This window comes from Erpetoichthys calabaricus (assembly GCF_900747795.2).
Source record: "Erpetoichthys calabaricus chromosome 1 unlocalized genomic scaffold, fErpCal1.3 SUPER_1_unloc_3, whole genome shotgun sequence".
Lineage (NCBI taxonomy): Eukaryota > Metazoa > Chordata > Cladistia > Polypteriformes > Polypteridae > Erpetoichthys > Erpetoichthys calabaricus.
The window spans coordinates 524,541-546,593 of record NW_026261594.1 but is presented as its reverse complement, the minus strand read 5'-3'; the positions used below and the strand labels follow the sequence as shown (position 1 = coordinate 546,593).

Here is a 22,053-nt window from a genome sequence, read left to right as displayed (position 1 = left end):
GGAAAGAAGCTGCCAGGGATTAAAGGAACTTCAGCAATGACTTAAGGATGTATTGGAGGAATTCGGAGACTGTTTCACCACCTCTTCTAAGGACATTGGCCGAACTCACCTCATCCATCATCACATCGACACAGGAGATGCGCACCCGATCAAACAACATCCGCAGCGCATTCCCCTGGCACGACAGATCGAGGCAGATCGGTTGGTACTCGAGATGTTGAGTTCTGGAATTATTGAGCCATCAGATTCTCCTTGGTGCTCCCCTGTTGTTTTGGTTAAAAAGAAATCAGGAGAATGGTGTTTTTGTGTTGATTACCGCTGGTTGAATGCAGTTACGTGAAAAGATTTGTATCTGCTTTCTAGAATCGACGAGGTCCTTGATCTGATGTTGGGTCACGTTGGTTCTTCACATTAGATTTAAGAAGTGGCTACTGGCAGGTGGAGTTGGCTCTGGAAGACAAGGAAAAAACTGCATTTTCGACCGGGGCAGGTTTTGGCAATTCCGAGTGCTCCCCTTCAGATTGTGCAATGCGCTGGCAACTTTTGAACGGCTAATGGACCGTGTCCTCTCAGGCATCCCTCGTCCCAGATGCCTGGTATATTTGGACAATGTGATGGCACATGGACCCACGTTTGAAGCTACTTTGCACTCCCTTAGAACCATACTAGCGAAATTGCGGGAAACAGGACTTAAGCTACACCCTGATAAGTGCCAATTGCTGCGCCGAGAAGTCACCTACTTGGGACACCGAGTAAGTGAAAGGGGGGTGGCCACAGAAGACAGCAAAAGTCAAGCGATCTGTGACTGGCCAAATTCAGTTAATGTACGGCAAATCCGTGGATTCCTTGGATTGGCATCCTACTACCAGCGTTTTGTTCCTGGGTTCGCTACGGTGGCTTCACCCCTTCACTGGCTAACAAAGAAAGGTCAGTATTTCTGCTGGGGAGCAGAAGAACAGTCCATTTTCCAAACCCTGAAGGATACCTTATGACAGGCTCCCATGTTGGCCCCACCTGACCCTGCCCTGCCTTTTGTTTTAGACATGGATGCCAACACTGTAGGCCTATGGGCCGTCCTGTCACAACCATACTTCCAGGGATAACGAGTAGTTGCTTATTTCAGCAGAGCCCTAAGCAGAGAAGAAGGAAACTACTGCATCATGTGGAGAGAGCTCCTGGCAGTAGTGGAAGCAATCCGCCATTTTCAACACTACTTACAACACTATTTACACATTGCAGCGACCACAGCATCCTTACAATGGCTGATGTCTTTTAGGGATCCAGAGGGGCAAGTGGTAAGGTGGCTGGAATGGCTACAGTCGTTTCAGTTTGAAATCCAACATCGCCGGGGGGGTCAACATCACAACACAGATGCGCTATCCCGCAGGCCGTGTGCTGAGACGAACTGTGACTACTGCCACCGTCAGGAAGACCGAGAGCGAACAAGGGAGGTGAGACTCATTTACTCCATGTTAGCGCTGTCTAAGGGGCAGTGCGATTGGGGGTTTTGGCAGAACCAGGATCCAGAGATAAAGAAAGTGAGAGCCTGGGTGAAATACAATCACCGACCTAGTTGGGAGGACGTAGTCCCAGAGGGTATGACTGTTAAGGGTCTCTGGGCTCAGTGGGACAATTTGGCCATTCGGGATGGGGTGCTGATGAGAAGATAGTGAGTCCCTTCCGCTGGAGAGGTCACTTGGCCGGTGATAGTGCCAAAGGGGAAACAGGATGATGTTCTTAAGTCGGAGCATGGGGGTGTGAGGTCTGGCCACTTTGGGGTCAGTAAGACGCTGAAGCAGCTCCGACAGATATTTTACTGGGGACAGTGCTGACAAGATGTTGAAGATCATTGCCGCCATTGCAATATGTGCACTGTGCGAAAAGGATTAGTGGCTCCTCTTCAACAATATAAAGTTGGTCTGCCTATGGAGCGGGTTGGGATAGACATATTGGGGCCTTTTCCTCATTCTCATCAGGGGATAAGGTACATCCTTGTTTGGGTAGACTATTTCTCCAAGTGGCCGGAGGCGTACCCTATTCCTAGCCAAGATACGGAAACCGTGGCTACTGCCCTGGTTGAGGGCATGTTTAGTAGGTTTGGCATACCGCTAGAACTCCATTCAGACCAGGGACGTAATTTTGAAAGTAAAGTTTTTCATCATGTGTGCGATCTCCTACACATTCGAAAAATGCGTACCACTCCGCTTCACCCCCAGAGCGATTCATCCGTACCTTGTTGGCTCAGTTGGCTATGGTGGTAAACAAGGACCAACGTGACTGGGATCAGCAACTGCCTTTGGTTCTCCTGGCATGCCAGACAGCAGTGCAGGAGTCTACGTAATGCACCCCTGCCATGTTAATGCTGGGCCGAGAATTGAGAACCCGGTCTCTCTTGAATATGGTTTGCCACTGGAAAGGGGAGAACAGCAGTCTGGACCAGATTATGCCCGTTGTCTTCAGGACCAAATCGACAGGGCTCACGTGTTTGCACGGGAGCATCTACACAAGGCTGGCCTTACCTAAAAGCGGCATTATGACATCAGAGCCAGGAAACACCCGTACAGTCCCCGATGGAAGAAAGGTCGCTCCCCCAAACTTGACAGTGCGTGGGTGGGTCCTTGCCAAGTGCTCGAAAGCGTGGGCGAAGTGGTGTACTGGGTGCAGATGCCACCAAGGGGACGTCGGGTGTTTCTGCCTCAGGATCGGTTGGTGCCTTACCGGGGAACGTTTGGTGTTGATGAAAGGATTGAGGTGCCAGCCGACCGGGATGTAAATCAAGAACAGCCTGATTTGGCGCTGGAGACGGTAGGAAGAGAAACGCCTTCTACAGACGACGTCACGTGCCCTGAGCGGCCTAGACGAGTCATCCAATTACCAGCTCGTTATCAACATTTTGAAGTGTCCTCGGGGGCGAGGGGCGAGGGAATGGGGGTTAGTGTAACGATCTGGGAAAGAAATTGACACTGAGGCAGTGTGTTCTAAAATGTTAAAAAAAGAGGGGCAGGCAGAGACACAACTGCCACTCTTAATAAGCAGCCTTCGGGGTGCTGGGGAGGACGGACTTTTGAAAAAGGAGCTGCAGGTAAAAGAAGAGAAGTGTTTAACTCTTGGTGTGGGATATTTTTTTGAGTTTCATTGTGCTTATATTTGTCCTGACTACGTTGTATTTCGGCTTGTGAAGTCAGAAGAAAATAAATAAAACCATTGATTGGTTTTTTTGGACAATTACCACCACTTGCTTGCAAGATTTATTTGCCCGCCTGGGAAGGGATATTACAACATTTACTGTGGATTCCAAAACAAAAATGTAAAAACAAAAACAACTTCTCTTCCTCTTCTTTCGACCAGCTGCAAGACGGTTCACGAAGGACAGGCTGAAATATTAATCAGCACCTGCTCAGGTGCAGTCCACCCTGTTTAAACATTCCTGCACTCGCTTGCACGCGCATGCGCATACCCGTCTGTCTTGGTGACGTGAAGGCTACTTGTTCGAGTAGCATCCACTTGCAGAGCCACAGCACCATACGTCACCGCAGTTTCAGACCCGCAGTTGTAGACCCGCAGTTTTAGTCCCGGAAGTGCGGTCACCTTCGTTTCAGGACTGACTTCGTAAAATTACTTTTGGAAGGTTTCGGCAAAGCCCGGAAAGTAATGTCGGGTCAATGACCCGTTTAGAAACCAAATAATACGCATCATTGTGAAGTTCAGAGGGTTTCTGCCATCACGTCGTGACATACATCAAACTAAACAATACGGATCGTTTCTGTGAAATACATTATTAACATTTACGTTGTGTTCGGGTCTGTGGGAACCATTTAACATGTCGAAAAAATTAAAATCATCAAAATCTGTACATTCATGAAACGAACTATACAATATAATTATAATGTTCACACCATGTTAGAGTTTAGTAAAACGTTAATAATAAAAGTGATTACGTTTTTTAAAATGTACTTTGCATGTGTGCAATATTGTTCTAAACCAATTTAGAATAAATATTTAAGCCAATCTAATATTTTTAAACATGTATGTGAAGAAAACAGCAATACATATTCTACACTGAATTATGCAATATATTAATTGCCTTATATAGAACTGCTCTAGTTTTTGTCACTTATTATTATAAACAATGGGCCATCAAAAGAAAAAAAATAAAAATACTAATTAGAACACAATTTACAGTATTTATATAGCACAATGCCCAAAATTCAAAAAGAACAACAGGACCTATATAACATTGGCTACAAATAATATCTTCGCTAAATAAAGATGAATACAGGATATACAAAACATTCAAATAGAATAAAAGACAATAATGAAGACTAAAATACAACATCTAATACTTCAAAAAAATCTTGAGCCAATAACATAAATTGTGATAAAAATTCAAACCCTGAGTACCTGGACAGACAGAGGGGTAAACTGAAAGAAGGGGCAGAATGTCAGGTCTGTTTAATGTCCTCCTAAACTAATGAATGGAGTCAGCTGATGTCATTAATGTCGGGAGGTCATTCCACAGTCAGGGCGCTATATACAGCTGAAGGCCCTGCTGTCAACCACAGAGTGCAGGTTAGTGGGGGGCACAGAATCAGAGGACCTTAGTGGCAGGTCAAGAACAGAAGTTGATATTCAGTCCTGTAAGACACAGGGAGCAGTGAAGGTGCAGCAGGATGGCTGGGATGTGCTCGCTGTTGTTGGTCCGTGTCACGACTCTTGCAGTTGAGTTTTGAATCAGCTGGAGCTGTGATATAAGATTATATTATTATAAAATTAAGATAACTTAATTATTATAAATTAAGGCATAAGGGTTGCCCTGGACATGATATAAGCTACATAGGGTCTGACAATGGGTCCAAGGATTTCATTCCGATACCTAATGGCAGTCAAGGTGCTGCTGTCTAGCCTGTAGAGGTCTGTGTGTCCCTCCATGGATATGCCTCCCCAGACCATCACTGTCCCACCACCAAACCGGTCATGCTGAACGATGTTACAGGCAGCATAACGTTCTCCATGGCTTCTCCAGACCATTTCACATCTGTCACATGTGCTTAGGGTGAACCTGCTTTCAACTGTGAAAAGCACAGGGTGCCCACCAGTGGTGGACCTGCCAATTCTGGTGTTCTATGGCAAATGCCAATCAAGCTCCACAGGGCCCACTAAAGGATGTCAGGCCCTCAGGCCCCCCTCATGAAGTCTGTTTCTTTTTGTCCGAGGTCAGAGACATTCACACCAGTGGCCTGCTTGCTGGAGGTCATTTTGTATGTTCTGGCACAGCTCATCCTGTTCCTCCAGACCTGCTGATGGGTTAAGGACCTTCTCTGGCCCTGTCCAGCTCTCCTAGAGTAACTGCCTGTCTCTTGGAATCTCCTCAATACCCTTGAGACTGTGCTGGGAGACACAGCAAACCTTCTGGCAATGGCACCTATTGATGTTCTATCCTGGAGAAATTGGACTACCTATATAACCTCTGTAGGTCCAGGTATCGCCTCAGTAGTGACACTGACCGTAGCCAAATGCAAAACGAGTGACAAAACAGATGAGGAGGGAAAAATGTCCGTGGGCTCCCTCCACCTGTTAAACCATTCATTCCTGTTTTGGTGGTCGTCTCATTGTTGCCCCTCTAGTGCACCAAAGCAGCTGAAACTGATGAACAAGCCCCTCTGCTACTTCACTGACCAGATCAATAGCCCTCATGTTTCATTGACTTGATGATATACTCTCATTACAAAGTGTTCCTTTATTTTTTGAACAGTATATTTTAATGTAATATTGTGGTTTTAGAAGTCACTACACAAATTACTGAAATACACTCAATGATAGTTTTAGATATCATCTCACACTTCACAGATGCAGTAGTTTACAAACATCGTATTTTAATTTTTCTTTGAGAAGCATGAAAAATAATTGAGTTGAATCTCAATTTATGATTACATTTTTGCTACGAATGTACTATTGAGGGACTTTTGTTTTTAAATCAGATGGTCGCTTTATTTTAAAAAGCAATGTATAAAAATAAAAAAATAACCTGTTTACTCTTTACTCTCAGATCACATTCTGTGTGTTTATCAAGCAGAACTGAATATTTTCATTTTCTACACAATACTGTAATAACTGTACAGTTCACACAGTGAGACACACAAACACACTCACTATACACACACACTACTGGTGCCGTCATTGGTTCCCCTGTGGATTGGACTGTTGAATCGACACAATGGCTGTGCATGCTGGGGTCTTTGGCACATGTCGTCCCAGTAGCATGTGAGGTGTCACCAGTGGTGTACTCTGCTCCTCAAGAAGGCTCTGTCTCCTTCTCCCTGTTCCAGTCTCAGTTCAAGGTTGTCGAGATGACAAAAGTATTTTTTTCTGAGATGTTCAATATGTTGAAAAAATTGCGTGTGGCCAGCATCCAGCGTGATGTTTTGTCTAAATTCTCCACTCCTCTTTTTGTAGCATTATAGTCCATTATCCTTTCTGGCCATGGAATCTCCTATCCCAGTGCAGATCACATTGTTCACCAAGGATGTGTCATTTGTTTAGACAAAAATTTAAGGTCTTCACCGGCCTATTCCGTGTGGCCAGCAGTTGAGATGGGAGCTCTGGCTTATTTTTCCTTATTGTGCTAAGCATTGTTACCTTCCTCTTGAGGAGCTGCTGTCCCAGTTTGTGTAAAAGTTATTGCATATGGCATTGTGGCCATGCAGCTTATGTCATGTCCAGGGTAACCCTCACGCCTTAATTTCTCACAGCAGTTCCTCCATCTGACTTTCCTTTGTTAATGAAATGACATCGCAGTTTAGCTTCTTTTGCTTTATACGTGCCTCAGTTTTGCTTCTGGTTAAGTAGGGACATTTATTTACTGCTCAAGACTTAGACTGTTAACCTTAACTAGCTTTTCAATGCATCTTGAGATACTTTTCCTTCTGTATTAATAATAAAGCCAAAAACAGGCCTTATATGTGTATATGTGAGGGTAAAATATTCATGTCGAGTAGTGTGTAGTTGAGTTTTTTAATAAAGTTTTGTCTTTCAAGACAAAATTGTTGTCACTTTTCCTGCATTGTAATAAAAGCGTTGGTGCTGATCACATATGGGTGGGTGTAGGTGTTTGTGTGGATGAGGTAAGAGGTAGAGGTGTGTGATGTGAGACACACCACTAATAGTAATAGGACCCTTAGGAGTGTAATAGGATCTCTCTAACGTCTTCTGGGTTTGTCACCATGGGTCAAATCTCTGTTCTACCTTCATGAACCTCTGTTCATGTGCTGCCTATGACGTTGATGCCATCCTATCCCAGCATTCCCCAGCAATCGTTCCTCTCATAAGAGAGTGCTTGTCTTCCTAAATGGTCTTTCTCCAACAAGGCCTCCATGTGGCTTGTCACCAATGTGGCTGCCCTGTGTCCTACATTTTAGATGGCGTCCCCGGAGCCCACACTGAACATGGTCACCCTACAGCCTACATCAACCATCGCCTACATGCTGCATTCTCTTGTTATCAGAAAGTTGGATTTAACATAAATACCTTTTGAAGTGGAAGCTTCCAGTAAGAAAGCTGAATTGTCTGGGATGAGAAATAATGTTGAACTATAATTTCTGTCCTTAATATAAAATAAAAAACTGCCTGATCAGACAAAAATTCATTTTTTTCAGTTATACTGCATTTTGGGGAAATACAAAACACTTTTAATAAATTTAGTGTGTACTTCAGGTTCATGAAAAATGTGATTTTTTTTTAATCTGGAATTCCACATTAACTAAGCAAAGTAGGGTGTGGGGTCATCACGATGGGAATTAAGGAAAGCCTCACAGCTGTAGGAAGGCTACAACTTCAAACACCTGTCAAAATAACTTCATCCCCTTGGCCCACTCTCAAAAGTGTTCTCATATTTAGTCAAGCAAGTAAAATATGTCTTTAACTGCACAGCCGCACTGTGGTAGAAGGGCAGATGCTATGGCTGTTAATTAGGAAGAAGAAATGACCGCTTCTGCCATATACAGTACGGACACCCTGTGTTTTAAGCACTCACAGCAAATGCCGTCATTAACTACACTGTTCTTCAGCCTGCTCAGAATGTTCAAGTAAACGTCACTCTTTCAAAACCCACTCAGATATAAATGTCCACATATCAGAAAAGATGAACACCAAACAGAAGAACCCTCCCAATAAACTAATGGACTTGATTATGGAGGATCCCTTTCATTCTCCTGCCTAGGACATTCAATTTAGATAAATATAAATGGACAATGTTCTTTATAAAGGTAACAAATAAAAAAGAAAATAAATAAAAATAATAATAAAAAAGAAAGTGTAAAGGGGAAAAAATATAAAAGGCATCAAAACTTCATTCCTTCCAACTTACTTGAAAGATTAATGAAGGTAAACTTAAGCAAACAAAGCCAGTGGACTTCACATCCCCTCCTCCTGCACAATCGTATGGTGGGCTCCTAACCTGCTCTTCACTGCACTCCTCATGTTGTGTGTTCCTTTGACTGGGATTGCCGCTCACAAACACTCCAGCTCTCCGTACTTGTAAGTTTAACATCATGTTTTATAGTTTATACTATGTCTGCTCACCAAGTAATGTACTCATCTTTAATTCATCTAACCCTAACCATAAAAAATAAGGCTGAGCTTTCAGACCAATCACAATCAATCAATTCATAAAAGCAATAAACACTATATTAATTACAACTAACTGACTGTATATTAACTTTAACATACTGTATAGAGATCACATAAACTCGTCCTTGAATAACCAGCATTTTATAAGTGTTTTTAGTCATAGTGATGATGGACACAGCTGCCCTCATCCCAGTAGTTATCAAACACCTTTACTATTGAAAGACACTATATGAAGATAAACATTTTCTAGCAATTCTAAAGTCATCAAGGTAGTTCAAAACCATACCTGGTTCTCCAGTCTTCACAGAGATGATTTCACTAGGAGGTCCCATTCCGGCCTCACAGACGGCTGCATATCTCACGTCATACTGTGTAGACCTCTGAAGACCTTCCAGAGTGCAACATTTCTCTGTGTCTCTCGTCACCTGTGACCTCCACTGTCTCTCAGTGTGTTTTCTGAACTGCACCAGGTACTTTATTGTCTCATTTGATCCATGAGGCGGGAGGGAGAGCTCTATTTCTGCTGATTGACTCGATGTTTTTAATACTTTAGGAACATCTGGAGTTGAAGGGGGCTCAAAGTCTGAACTACGCAGCTCCCCTTTACAATACAAGAGAACTGAACTGCTTTCTTGTGTCTCAACAGGCCTGCTAGTAACCACAAACTTGATGGATTCATTCTGTTGGTTGTTACTTGCAAAATCAAGAAACAGTTGTCTTCTCAGTCGTATTTTGTCACAGTCTGCCTGTGAATGTACCCACTCGTCATTGTTCTTCATATCAGTAATTCTAATACTATTTTGATCTTCAGATATAAAATAATTTTCCATTGTGTTTAAACTTTTGCTTTTTTTGCTTAACAAGTTCAAATTGAAGTTCACAATGTAGTTAATGTTTGGCTTAAAAATCAAAGGCTCTATTGTATCAAACCTTCCAGTTAGAAGTGATACATTGCTGTCTTCCATACCCTTAATCACGGCCTCAATCACCCTAATCTCGGTCTGCAGTGAGCACAGCCAGCCCTCTAACTTGTGCTGACTGAATGGTGATGTCCGGTGTGCCTCAAGGATGTCACCAAGTGCAGTTGCATTTGTTGTTCCTCCCCGAACTGATGGCAAAATCTGAGCAAACCTCTTTTGAAAGTACAGCTTGTACCTCTCAATCAGAGTTTTGAATTTACTGATTTTCTTTTCTATGTTGTAGAAGATCTTGACTGTGGGATCTGTTAAAAGATAATCACACATCACCATTGCCTCTAGTAAAGAGTCCAGCACACGCTCTGCCTGGGTGACCAGGTCAGTACTGATCTCATACATCAGCCTGGCAGCGCTGGAGTCCAGCAGACTGAGCGGGTACAGCCACACAGTGACGGGAACTGCATGCTCACCATCTTCACCCAGGAAAGTGGGCAGTTTCTTGTACACATCCAGGGATGTTAAATAGTCAACTGGAAGTTCACGAATATAAAAGTCTCCATGGAAAGTGCACCGGATTTTTTCAGCTTCTTCCTTCTCTTTAGCAGACAAGTCCAGTGATCCTTTGCCATGAATGACTAACTTTGGGATTTTCTCTATCGATGCTTTTAATTCTCCTGCAATGGTGTGAGTAGATTCATCTTTTGAAACATCTCTGTCAAACACCATGAGGGCCCGAGCTCCATACAGAATCGCCGTAACCACATGAGTCGCTGTCCCCTGCCTGAACACTTCTTCATATGTGACGTTGTTTCTACTGAGCTGACTCATTGTCAACTGCTTAAACACGGTGGTCATGAAGTAATTCAGGGTCACCCTAGCTTGATTCTTGGAGGAGCTGCTGTTGTACAGGTACTTGGCTGAACCCTCAACCTTTACAAGGCCGCAAGCAAAACTCCCCCTCAATGATGCGTTTATTTCAAGTGCCTTGGACTTATCAGTCAGAGAGTTGGAGGTCTCCAGTGAATACTCCGTAAGACGTTGTGATTTAACGCTGATGTCTTTCTCCAGGTTGGACTTACTCCAGAGTGTCACCCCTGTGGAAGCAAATATATTTGTAGTTTGACAGAATCCTGTATGAACTAATTGTATATATTATATTTCAGCATTGATCTATAATACTCTTCATTAAAATGTCCTGCATGTTAGTATTATGGTAACCAGCGTGGTGACACACTTTAGTGACCTAGTCACTCTCTCTGGAGTGTTCATGTATGACACCTGAGTATATCCGGTGGCGTAAAGGTACCCTGTTTTCAGGATTTGTTATAACCTTGCATCCCCTATCATACCTCTGCCAGCGACAGATAAAATGTACAAAAGGGGGGACAGAGTCATTCATGGAAGATTATTACAGCCAAGTAAAAAGGACACTTCTTGGTTAAGTGTGAATTTAGGTTTCATTTGAAATTCCCATTTTAGTTTTTGTCTTTTTCTTATAATTTTTCTTATGATGAGTTTGACGCCCTTTTTTTTTTTTATCTGTTCACAAATTTGCAAGTATTGTTGGTATTTTGATCTTTTCTCTAGTTTTTAGAAATTTTCCCTTTACTTACATTCTAGTTTTGTTCATTTGGAACCTTTCTGAATTACTGATTCAAAATCATTCATCCTTGGAGTCTTATTACTTTTAAATGTTTCCAATTAAAAAAATGTATTATTTAAAGAATAATAGTTTGATTTTTCTGCTAGGGATTTTCCAGTTCCTCTCTCCCTTACATGATTGTTTTGTATGCCTTGGACTTTTGGAGGGTGTTGGCCTTAAGGCCTACTTGAAGTATTCAAGCCTTTTTGAATTATTTAAAGTTGTAGAACTTGTGATCATGATAGTTATAAGGGTCTTTAACAAACCATAAGATCTGCAGCTGTTTCGCAGTAAAGGGACAAGAGTTCTCATCTTGGGTCCTCCCTGCATAGAATTTGCATGTTCTCCTCCCCACGTGTCCTTCCACTGACCAAAGACATGCAAGTTAGGTGGATTGGTGATGCCTGATTGGACCTAGTGTGTATGTGTGTGTGTTCAGCCTGCGTTGGACTGATGCCCTGTCCAATGTCTGTGTCTACCTTGCACCCTAGGCTGGATGCTGGATAGGATAGGCCCCAGCACTGTCCCCCCACTACCCTGTTCAGGACTAAATGGGTTAGATAGTGACATGACTTGACAAAACTTTCTAAAATCCTGTTTTCATTTTCTGATTCTAGAGTGTTGCTTGAGGAAGAAATGAATTGAAATGATTTTAGCACAAGACTGAAACAAAACAAAATCTGAATACTTTTTGAAGGTGCTGCATCTATTTGCAAATGTCCTTTCAAGGTATAATTTGAGATTAACTCAAACCAAACAGTGGTGGAAAGAGAACAAGAAGACCTTTTCTTTACCGTGAACTAGGTCAGTTTCTCCTTTCTGAATTTTTGTGCATTCTTATAAAACAAAAGCTGATGATGTGTATGCCACCACCTTCTTTTCAGCACCCCACCTAAAACCCAGAGATATTTGTATACAAGCATATCATCCAATCTGTATAACTTAGACGTCAAACCCAGTCTGCTGTTTCTTTTTAGAAATGTTTTCAGTTCTGACCATTTATAAACCAGAGGTGACATACGTTACCTGGGACAAGCTGATCACTGCGACAGTCATAAAGCATCCCCAACTGGAATGGCCGTCCAAGAGCAGCAGTTGTAATGGAGACGAGTTGCTCTGCCATTTTCTCACTGTTAACAGTAGAGACCATAATAAGCTCAAAGGTGTGACAGAACAATTTGGAAGTAACAGTAGTTAAGTATTTTGTTTTGCAGTACACAGTGAAATATATAAGCATTTGTCTTAGAAATGTCACGAAGAGACTGTTAAATGGTCAAAAGCAGAATGTTCCGGGGTGGGGGGTGGCCCAAGAAACTAGCTAATGTAACACACACCTAGTAAGACTTGCTAGCTGGCACATATAAAGTTTTCATAATAGAATAAGAGCTGAACTCAACAGCTATTGAAGAACAAGGATATAATGAAGAAAAACTTTTATTGATAGCTGGTTGTTCTGTATACTAATGCACCTCAGGTCTTTAACACTAGAATCCCTGAAGCGCACCAAAAAACTTGTAATCCCGGGTCACTTTAAATTCCTTCACACCTCTCCATCAGCATCTTTTGTTTGTAAATGTGTCGATCAGCACAAGCAGCAAGCAGACTGCTATCCCATCCCCCCACCGCCACAGAAAGGCCAAAAAGTTCTCCTACCTCAAGTCTGTTTATCTCGGTTTGAAGTACCTGGAGCTGTAGAGAGTAAGTAATTTATTGTTATTTGGAACACATGTATTTCATGTGTGTTTCATGTCTACAACAATCTGTGTAAATGTAGGATGACAGAAAATGCGAGAAATGCAAGAAATATTGAACACATACCTAAAACCGAAACTTTTTTCATGATATAGTACTAACAACAAAAGCTTGACATGAAGTGTATGATGTGTGAAGACTGAAGTCCAAATATCAAATAAACACTTTCACAAAAGGTACACGTATAACAAAACAAGTGCGCTTTTATTCAACAGTATAACCGAGGAAAAAGACATTGGGTTTTGGGTGTTTGGGGGGCTGGGAAGGCTCCTGTGCTGTTGAGAGAGAGCCTGCGTGTGCATCTGAGCAAAGACAATTTCCTGTTAGATTTGCCTTTGTAATGACAATTGATAAGGCACAGGGCCAAACTTTCAAAAAGATGTGCATGTATCTGCCAAAACCAGTTTTCAGTCACGGACAGTTGTATGTTGCTCTCTCCAGAGTTCCATCTTTTCATTCACTTACTGGTATGCCTGAAGGAACACGTGCAGCGAGCGAGCGACACACACACACACACACACACACACACACACACACACACACACACGCACACGCGCATACAGGCGCGCGAGAGAGAGAGCGCGCTGGATGCATAAGAATAATAATACTTCATTACATTGATATACCGGTGTTTTCAGTATTCCAAGCGCTATCCACACAGGAAGAAACTGGGAAGCAAACCCAAAATCTTCCACAGTCTCCTTACTGCAAAACAGCAGCACTACCATTGCGCTACAAGGCAGTTAAAGAATGCACCGGGCTCCATTTTGTTTTCACTTCTGTTTACAGCTATCGGATCGTAGTGTGCATTGCTGCAAAGTTATTTTTCTTGGTGGCTTATTACATTACGGATGTTTCACATGTTAATTTTTTTCCCTGTGCTAAAAAGACATTAAAAAAGTGTTTCTCAACTGTGACTCCGGAACAACTCAGTACGCAAGCTATATTAAGCGTCAACAACGAAGACTCACTACACCTTAATGAACAAGTGCTGAAACTTATCCCTACCGACGAAGTAACTTTCACCAGCATGGCCTCCATCGTCACAGACGATCCCGCTTTCAGTCACGGACAATTGTATGTTGCTCTCTCCAGAGGTCCATCTTTTCATTCACTCACAGTGGTATCCACAAACCCACCCCATTTGGACAACTGTGTCGTTCAGCAAGTGTTCACCCATCAATACATAATTATGCGGCGCATGTTACGCCGCGGGTTGGCTATACTTTATAAAAGTCTTAATGAAACATTAAAGGCATACTTATTAAAAGTCTTCTGAACACTTAATAAATCTCCATACAAATCAAATGTCGGACCTGTTGTCTAGACTGTTGTGCAGTGATGAGCACTACAGGCATCAGTGCTCAAATCCCCCTTTTATTGCCTGCCTATTTGGGTGCAGCTGCGAGGAGCTGCTTCCTCCGTGGCACTATTGAGACACTTGACTGTTCCTCCCACCTCTGTACATGTTTACAGCACGATCAGTCAGCACCCCAATTACCCACAGAGCATAACACACTCACGCACACCCATGCCTGATTGGAGCCTGAACTTTTTGCGGAAGAAATATTTATTTAAAATCTGACCAACAGTTCATTCGTAGATCTACCATCCCACATACCTCCCCCTCCTTAATCCACTAGATGCATGGGAAGGTTCCATTCCACATCCAAACCAGTACAACTACTGGCACAGGTCCGTGGTGTGGCCCTGTCACTGCACTCAAATCAAATAATAACAGCACTAAGTCTGACCAACAGTTAAGTTGTGGACCCACTGTACCACAAAATCATATGATCAAACTGTTCACTTGTTCTCTGGTCCGTTGATTTTGCAATCATTTTATTCAGATGTTTTACACCACTGTTGTCAATTTATCAAAGCTTTGTGACTGCTTTTGATCCCTGGAGTTTGTACTCACTACTGTTTTCAGTTTTGTTAGTCATTTCTGATGTATCTGTGTGTGGTTGTGAGTAGTAGAGGGGGAAGCATTGTGGAAGGATCTGTATTTGGAGTGGAGGTGAGAAAATGTAAAGAGTAATTGGTAAATGAGTATATGTTTGTATTGTTTTATTTTCTATCTTTTCTTCTTTAACATACCTTTATGAATGAATGCAGTATCTAATGTAACTAAGCGTGGTTTTTGTGGGTGAGTAGAATTTGGAGGTTTAACAGAAGTCTTGACAAATATAACTCAAATGTATAGGGAGTTTTACAAGTCCTTATAATCTATTCAATTTAAAGAAGATGAGAGTTTTTTGACACAATACAAATTTCACAGCTTGATACTCTCAGTGCAGGGGAACTGGACAAACCTCTAACAGTCTGCAGAACTACCAGAATATGTAAACTCACTCCAAAGTGGGAAAGTAGCAGGCCCTGATTTCAGCCCAGTGGAATTTTCAAATCATAAACTTTACTAAAGGGAACCTGCACAATTTTCCACACCCCCCACCCATTTCTATTCCAGAGGCAATACTGATCAGTCTTGAAGACTCAGACAGCATCTTAGTAACATGTAAAAAGATCTCGAGGTCTGCTCCATTTAAAGATCTCAGGGTAGAGTGGGAAAAGGGTCTTCACTTAACAACTCAGAAAAAGAGTGGAAGTCAGCCATGCACAGAATACACTCCAGCTCCATATATGCAAAACACTCAATCCTTCAAATTAAAGTCTATCATCGATCACACTTATGTTGTTTAAAATTCTCCAAAATGTATCCAGGGCAAAAATCCAAACTGTGAATGTGGCAATCGAGCTCCAGCCTCACTGAGCCACATGTTTTGGGCCAAATTAACATAATTTTGGACAAAAATCTCTGAATGCTTACCAGATGGCCTTGGTGTCACAATCCCTCCTAACCCATTAACATCTGTGTGTGGTGGGCTTCAAGATGGGCTTTAAGTGGAGAAGGAGAAGGAGAAGGATGGTAATTTCCTACACCACATTACTGGCACATAGACTTATCCTCCTTGACAGGGAGAATCTCAGTCCATCTTTTATAAGTCAGTGGTAAGTGACATATACTATTTGAAATTGAAAAAAATCAAATACTCGGAGGATCTGTTCAAAACTTTATTTTAACGATACTATATAATTAATAAAATTTTAGAAACTGCATTTACAGTCATATGAAAAAGTTTGGGATCCCCTCTTAATTCTTTGGATTTTTGTTTATCATTGGTTGAGCTTTCAAAGTAGCAACTTCTTTTTAATATATGACATGCCTTACGGTAACAGTAGTATTTCAGCAGTGACATTAAGTTTATTGGATTAACAGAAAATATGCAATATGCATCATAACAAAATTAGACAGGTGCATAAATTTGGGCACACCAACAGAGATATTCCATCAATACTTAGTTGAGCCTCCTTTTTCTCTTTTGAGCCTCTAGACGCTTTCCTCCTATAGCCTTTGATGAGTGTCTGGATTCTGGATGGAGGTATTTCTGACCATTCTTCCATACAAAATCTCTTCAGTTAAATTTGATGGCTGCCAAGCATGGACAGCCTGCTTCAAATCATCCCATAGATTTTCGATGATATTCAAGTCAGGGAACTGTGACGGCCATTCCAGAATATTGTACTTCTCCCTCTGCATGTGTCTTTGTAGATTTCGAACTGTGTTTTGGGTCATTGTCTTGTTGGAATATCCAACCCCTGCGTAACTTCAACTTTGTGACTGATGCTTAAACATTATCATGAAGAATTTGTTGATATTGGGTTGAATTCATCTGACCCTCGACTTGAACAAGGGCCCCAGTCCCTGAACTAGCCACACAGCCCCACAGCATGATGGAACTTCCACCAAATTTGACAGTAGGTAGCAGGTGTTTTTCTTGGAATGCGGTGTTCTTCTTCTGCCATGCAAAGTGCTTTTTGTTATGACCAAATAACTCAATTTTTGTCTCATAAGTCCAAAGCATTTTGTTCCAAAATGAATTTGGCTTTTCTTAATTAGTATTTGCATACAACAAGCGACTCTGTTTGTTGCGTGAGTGCAGAAAGGGCTTCTTTCTCATCACCCTGCCATACAGATGTTCTTTGTGCAAATTAATACAGATACACCATCTGCAGCAAGATGTTCTTGCATGTCTTTGGAGGTGATCTGTAACCATTTTTCTTGGCCTACCAGACCTGGGTTTAACAGCAACTGTGCCTGTGGCCTTCCATTTCCTGATTCCATTCCTTACAGTTGAAACTGACAGTTTAAACCTCTCAGACGGCTTTTTGTAGCCTTCCCCTAAACCATGAGACTGAACAATCTTTGTTTTCAGATCTTTTGAGAGTTGTTTTGAGGATCCCATGCTGTCCCTCTTCAGAAGAGAGTCAAAGGGAAGCAGAACTTGCAATTGACCATCATAAATACCTTTGCTCATGATTGGACACACCTGTCTATGAAGTTCAAGGCTTAACAAGCTCATCCAACCAAGTAATCAGCATTGAACAGTGACAGGCATTCAAATCAGCACAATGACAAGGGGACCCACATTTGTGCACAGCCAGTTTTTCTCATTTGATTTAATTTCATACAACTAAATACTGCTTCACTAAAAATCTTTATTTGGAAAACACAGCAGTACTCAGATGCTCCTAGGAAATGAAAAACATACCACTGTTATCTTTTTTGTTGAAAGGAGAGCATTATGCAGGCTGAGAGGGGTTTCCAAACTTTTTCATATGACAACATAAGGGTGAAAAGATTTGTTTTTTGGCTTTCCTTTTTTTATGCAGTGGAGGTTGACTTCTGTTTTGTTGACATCTGTTGAATGTACTTCGTAGTAACGCGATTTCTATAGACTCATGTCATATGGGGAAACTGTCGGGACCATAAAAATACTTTGTTGTAATAGTCTCTCACCTCGGTCTCTCTCCTCTCTCTGCGCCGCTGCAAAGCCCCGCGCCAAGCGTTCTGAAAAGTCTGAGTGAGTCGCCGTTGCCGGCAGTTCTCTCGCGGCCCGGCTGTCAGACGGCTGCGGACCGGTAGTGGGCCGCGGACCGGGGGTTGGGGACCCCTGATCTAGAACGTATAACATTTTTACATGAAGTGTGTCTACCAGAAGCATTCCAAACAACTGTGAGATTAGACGTCAGTGAACTTGTTTTAAATTGTTTTTTAAGTAGGATGTGACGTGCAAAAGTCACCGTCTCACAGGTCTTGCTTTCTAAGGTTGTAATGTCTAGTCTCGCGTGACGTCAAAGTGTCTCTCCGAGATGATCACGTCTCGACCCAAGATTTTTTTTATATACTAGATAGATATAATAAAGCAGAAAGTAATTTTGTCCTATATATTTTTTCATCTAATGCTATTCATTATTTACTGCAGAAGAGAAGCAAATTATTTTGTAAGCCTTTATAAACACTGAAAATGATGGCTTCTGTCCCAAAAGGCATTTATTATTTAAACAATCATCATGTATATATTATATTTACATAGTTTATATAATTATTTCCCTATCAACACTATAAAACATTAAACACTCAGCAGGGAGCAGTGATTAAACACGCACGTGTGAATGTCACTGTACTCTCTAGATGTGATGATTACCATAAGCTAAACTAACTAGGGATTCCTCCATTTGACCTCTTTTTAATTTTAATTTTACTTTTTCGATTTGTAAAGCACTTTCATCTCGACATATAGATTAGCATGTTCTAAAAAACTAAATGTTGAAATGGTTTCTTAAGATCTCCTAAAGCTGTCCTGCTTGTCATCCCTTTATAACTGATCTTCTTTATCAATAAAAGACTCAAAGTACAGTAGAAATAAAAGCAAAGATAAAGATCACTTGAATAACATAGGATAGAGACAAATACCAAACATTAAACAACAAAAAACATACAAATAAACACGTGAAAGACAAAGTTCTGAATTAGAATTAGAAACAATACACTGGGAAAATAATCAAAATTGCTAAAAGAGCTAGAAATTGCCAGAAGAAAACACTGAATAAATAACACAATTTTTGCAGCTTATATGTAGAGATATTAATGATTAAATTAGAGTTACCCACTAGAATAAAGACTGGTGAGGAGGACAGGCCCGCATTCTGTCGCCTCATTCAGAGATGCAGGCTCATCAAGTTTATCAACATTACAACCCAAAAGGAATCTGACTGTTGTAGTGCTTTACTGCTGGTGAACTTTGTGTTAAGTAACATCAGCAGCAGCCAGTTTGTTAATAAAGCACTGAGCCGCGTCATTATATCCAACTGAGCTGACATTTGCTTACACCCCCTGCAGCACAGACCTCATCTCCAATCCTAGCAGCACATCTGTGCCATCCTCATTGCCTCAAAAGAAACTCCAGCAACTCAAAGAAATTCCAGAAAAAATAACTGAAAGACTTGACTTACAGCCGTGAAGCAGCAGCAGACCCCTCGACTCCGGCAGGTGTTGTTAGTTGTGAAGCCGCACCCGAGACTGTGGCTGGGCTCAGCTTGTCTGTCAGCTCTCAGGCTGTTCTTCTACATTCCAACAAACTGAAAGCAGGAAGCGCAGTCTTGTGATTAAAATATAAACAGAAATGTTGTTTGGTGAGTCCGCTTCAGTCCCCCTGGGTGCCACTTTACCACCCAGTGCTCCTCTTTTACAGGCCAACCAGAGATACAATTATAAGAGTGCTAACACAATGCTAACAAAATGAACTGTCAGACCAGATGTCCTCCTCCACACCAACAGACCCTCATCCTGCTCGGTGATGCCCAGTCATTCTGAGGCCTGCTGATGGACATGATCTCTTCAGCTCTCACATGAATGTGGCTGGTGACATCTTCTAAAGACACCTCAACACAAAGCGTCCTCCATATGAACAACGAGACTGATGCTGGCAATCGGTTGGCATTTTGTTAGACTGCTGGTCAAGTCAAGTGGTTTATTGTCATTCCATCCATGCAGAGTATTGCAGCATACAGTGGCACAGAATAACATCTCAGGGGATATGGCAGGGCTAAACCTCTTAAACTTCCAGGTCAATTTAAGTTTATTCTCATATATACAGTGTATGATAGAACAAATACTTACTGGCATGTCTCCCACTGGCTACTGACAGGAGTGTAGAACAAACAACAGCTAATGCATGAAGTGAAACATCAGATAACAAATATGAGACGCTGATGCCATTGTCAGTATGAGCAGATTTGGGCAGCCCGAGGTCACATGGTCCACAATGGCCAATGAGCAGGTCTAAATACAGTTAGAAATCACAGCTAGAGAAGTCCTCACCACCTGACTTCAACTTCTGAGACTGAGTGTTTTTTTTTTTTTTTATTTTATTGAAATCATTCCATACCAATAGATCAATGTTTACAAAAAATAGGATTGAAAACAAATCAATCCCCACCCCTGAGAAAGAAAGCATGGCTAACGGAGTACAACTTAAAGCTAGTAAAAATAAGAAAATTGATGAGTTTAATAGGTGGATAAAGATACATGGAGAAGAAAAAGAAATGGGAAGAGAATCTGCTTCCTCAGTGCTTTAAGAGTTTATTGTTATTAATATTATTGATCAGATCCTGCCAGGTTTTGAAAAAGTTCTGCACACATCCTTTAAGTGAGAATTTGATTTTTTCCGGTTTCAAATAATATAAAACATCAGTTACCCACTGACTTAAAAGAGGAGAGTTAGGATTCTTCTAGTTTAACAAGAGAAGTCTACATGCCAATAGTGTAGTGAAGGCAATCACAGTTTGTTTGTCCTTTTCCACTTTAAGCCCCTCTGTGAGCCCACCAAACACAGCTGTTAGTGTGTTAGGAGGGATTGTGACACCAAGGCTGTCTGATAGGCATTTAAAGATTTTGGTCCAGAATGATGTTCATTTGGTGCAGGCCCAAAACATGTGACCCAGTGAGGCTGGGACTTGATTGCACTGTTCGCAGGTTGGATCTCACCCTGGAAACGTTTTGGACAGTTTTAGGCGAGACAGATGTGCTCGATATATAACTTTGAGTTGAATAATTGTATGCTTTGCGCATATGGAGCTCAAATGAATTCTCTGCATTGCTACATACCACTCCTTTTCTGATATATTAAGAGATGTTTTTCCCATTGTCCTCTTGGATTTTTAAAAGGGAGGGACTGTAAAATAATCTATGTATATAATTCACTAAGCCGCCGACAAGTAGCCACCCATGGAAAGCACGCAAGACAGCCACGCCCACCAACTCTAAGACCATTGGATACGACGACAACTCGCCGAGCCACGCCCACCACCTCGGACGCAGCAACTCACAATACAGGGTATCATTCACATCCGTCTCTGCTAGACTCCACATACACCTCTGAGCCACGTTGATTTTTCATTAGTCAACCTCAGTGGAACCTTGGTTCACACAGAGGCAGCACCAGAGAGAGACAGAGGCACACACAGACAGCGCGAGAGAGAGAGCCGCGCACACATACAGGCAGCGCCAGAGAGAGAGACAGAGGCACACACACAGGCAGCGCCAGAGAGAGCCGCACACACACACACAGGCAGCGCGAGAGAGAGACAGACGCACACACACAGGCAGCGCCAGAGAGAGACAGACGCACACACACAGACAGCGCCAGAGAGAGAGCCATGCACACACACAGGCAGCGCCAGAGAGAGTTAGACGCACACACACAGGCAGCGCCAGAGAGAGTTAGACGCACACACACAGGCAGTGCCAGAGAGAGTTAGACGCACACACACAGGCAGCGCCAGAGAGAGACAGATGCATACACACAGGCAGCGGAAAGAGAGCCGTGCACACACACAGGCAGCGCCAGAGAGAGAGAGCCGCGCACACACACAGGCAGCGCCAGAAAGAGAGAGAGCCGCGCACACACACAGGCAGTGCCAGAGAGAGACAGACGCACACACACAGGCAGCGCCAGAGATAGAGCCGCGCACACACACAGGCAGCGCCAGAGTGAGTTAGATGCACACACACAGGCAGCGCCAGAGAGAGTTAGACGCACACACAGGCAGCGCCAGAGAGAGTTAGACGCACACACACAGGCAGCGCCAGAGAGAGTTAGACGCACACACACAGGCAGTGCCAGAGAGAGTTAGACGCACACACACAGGCAGCGCCAGAGAGAGACAGATGCATACACACAGGCAGCGGAAAGAGAGCCGTGCACACACACA

General features: G+C 42.4%; 1 protein-coding gene across 1 annotated transcript in view; it reads right to left on the bottom strand.

Annotated features, from left to right (window-relative positions):
• Nucleotides 1-19,385, bottom strand: part of LOC114669313 (stonustoxin subunit alpha-like) — an 81,277-nt gene extending 61,892 nt beyond the window's left edge. The window contains exons 1-3 of the mRNA XM_051921885.1: nt 19,294-19,385; nt 12,211-12,314; nt 8,912-10,636 (exon numbers count right to left, since the gene is read on the bottom strand). Of these exons, the coding sequence (XP_051777845.1) occupies nt 8,912-10,636; nt 12,211-12,307 (1,822 nt within the window). The 5' untranslated portion in view covers nt 12,308-12,314; nt 19,294-19,385. The remainder of the gene's footprint in view (nt 1-8,911; nt 10,637-12,210; nt 12,315-19,293) is intronic.
• Nucleotides 19,386-22,053: the final 2,668 nt, after the last annotated feature.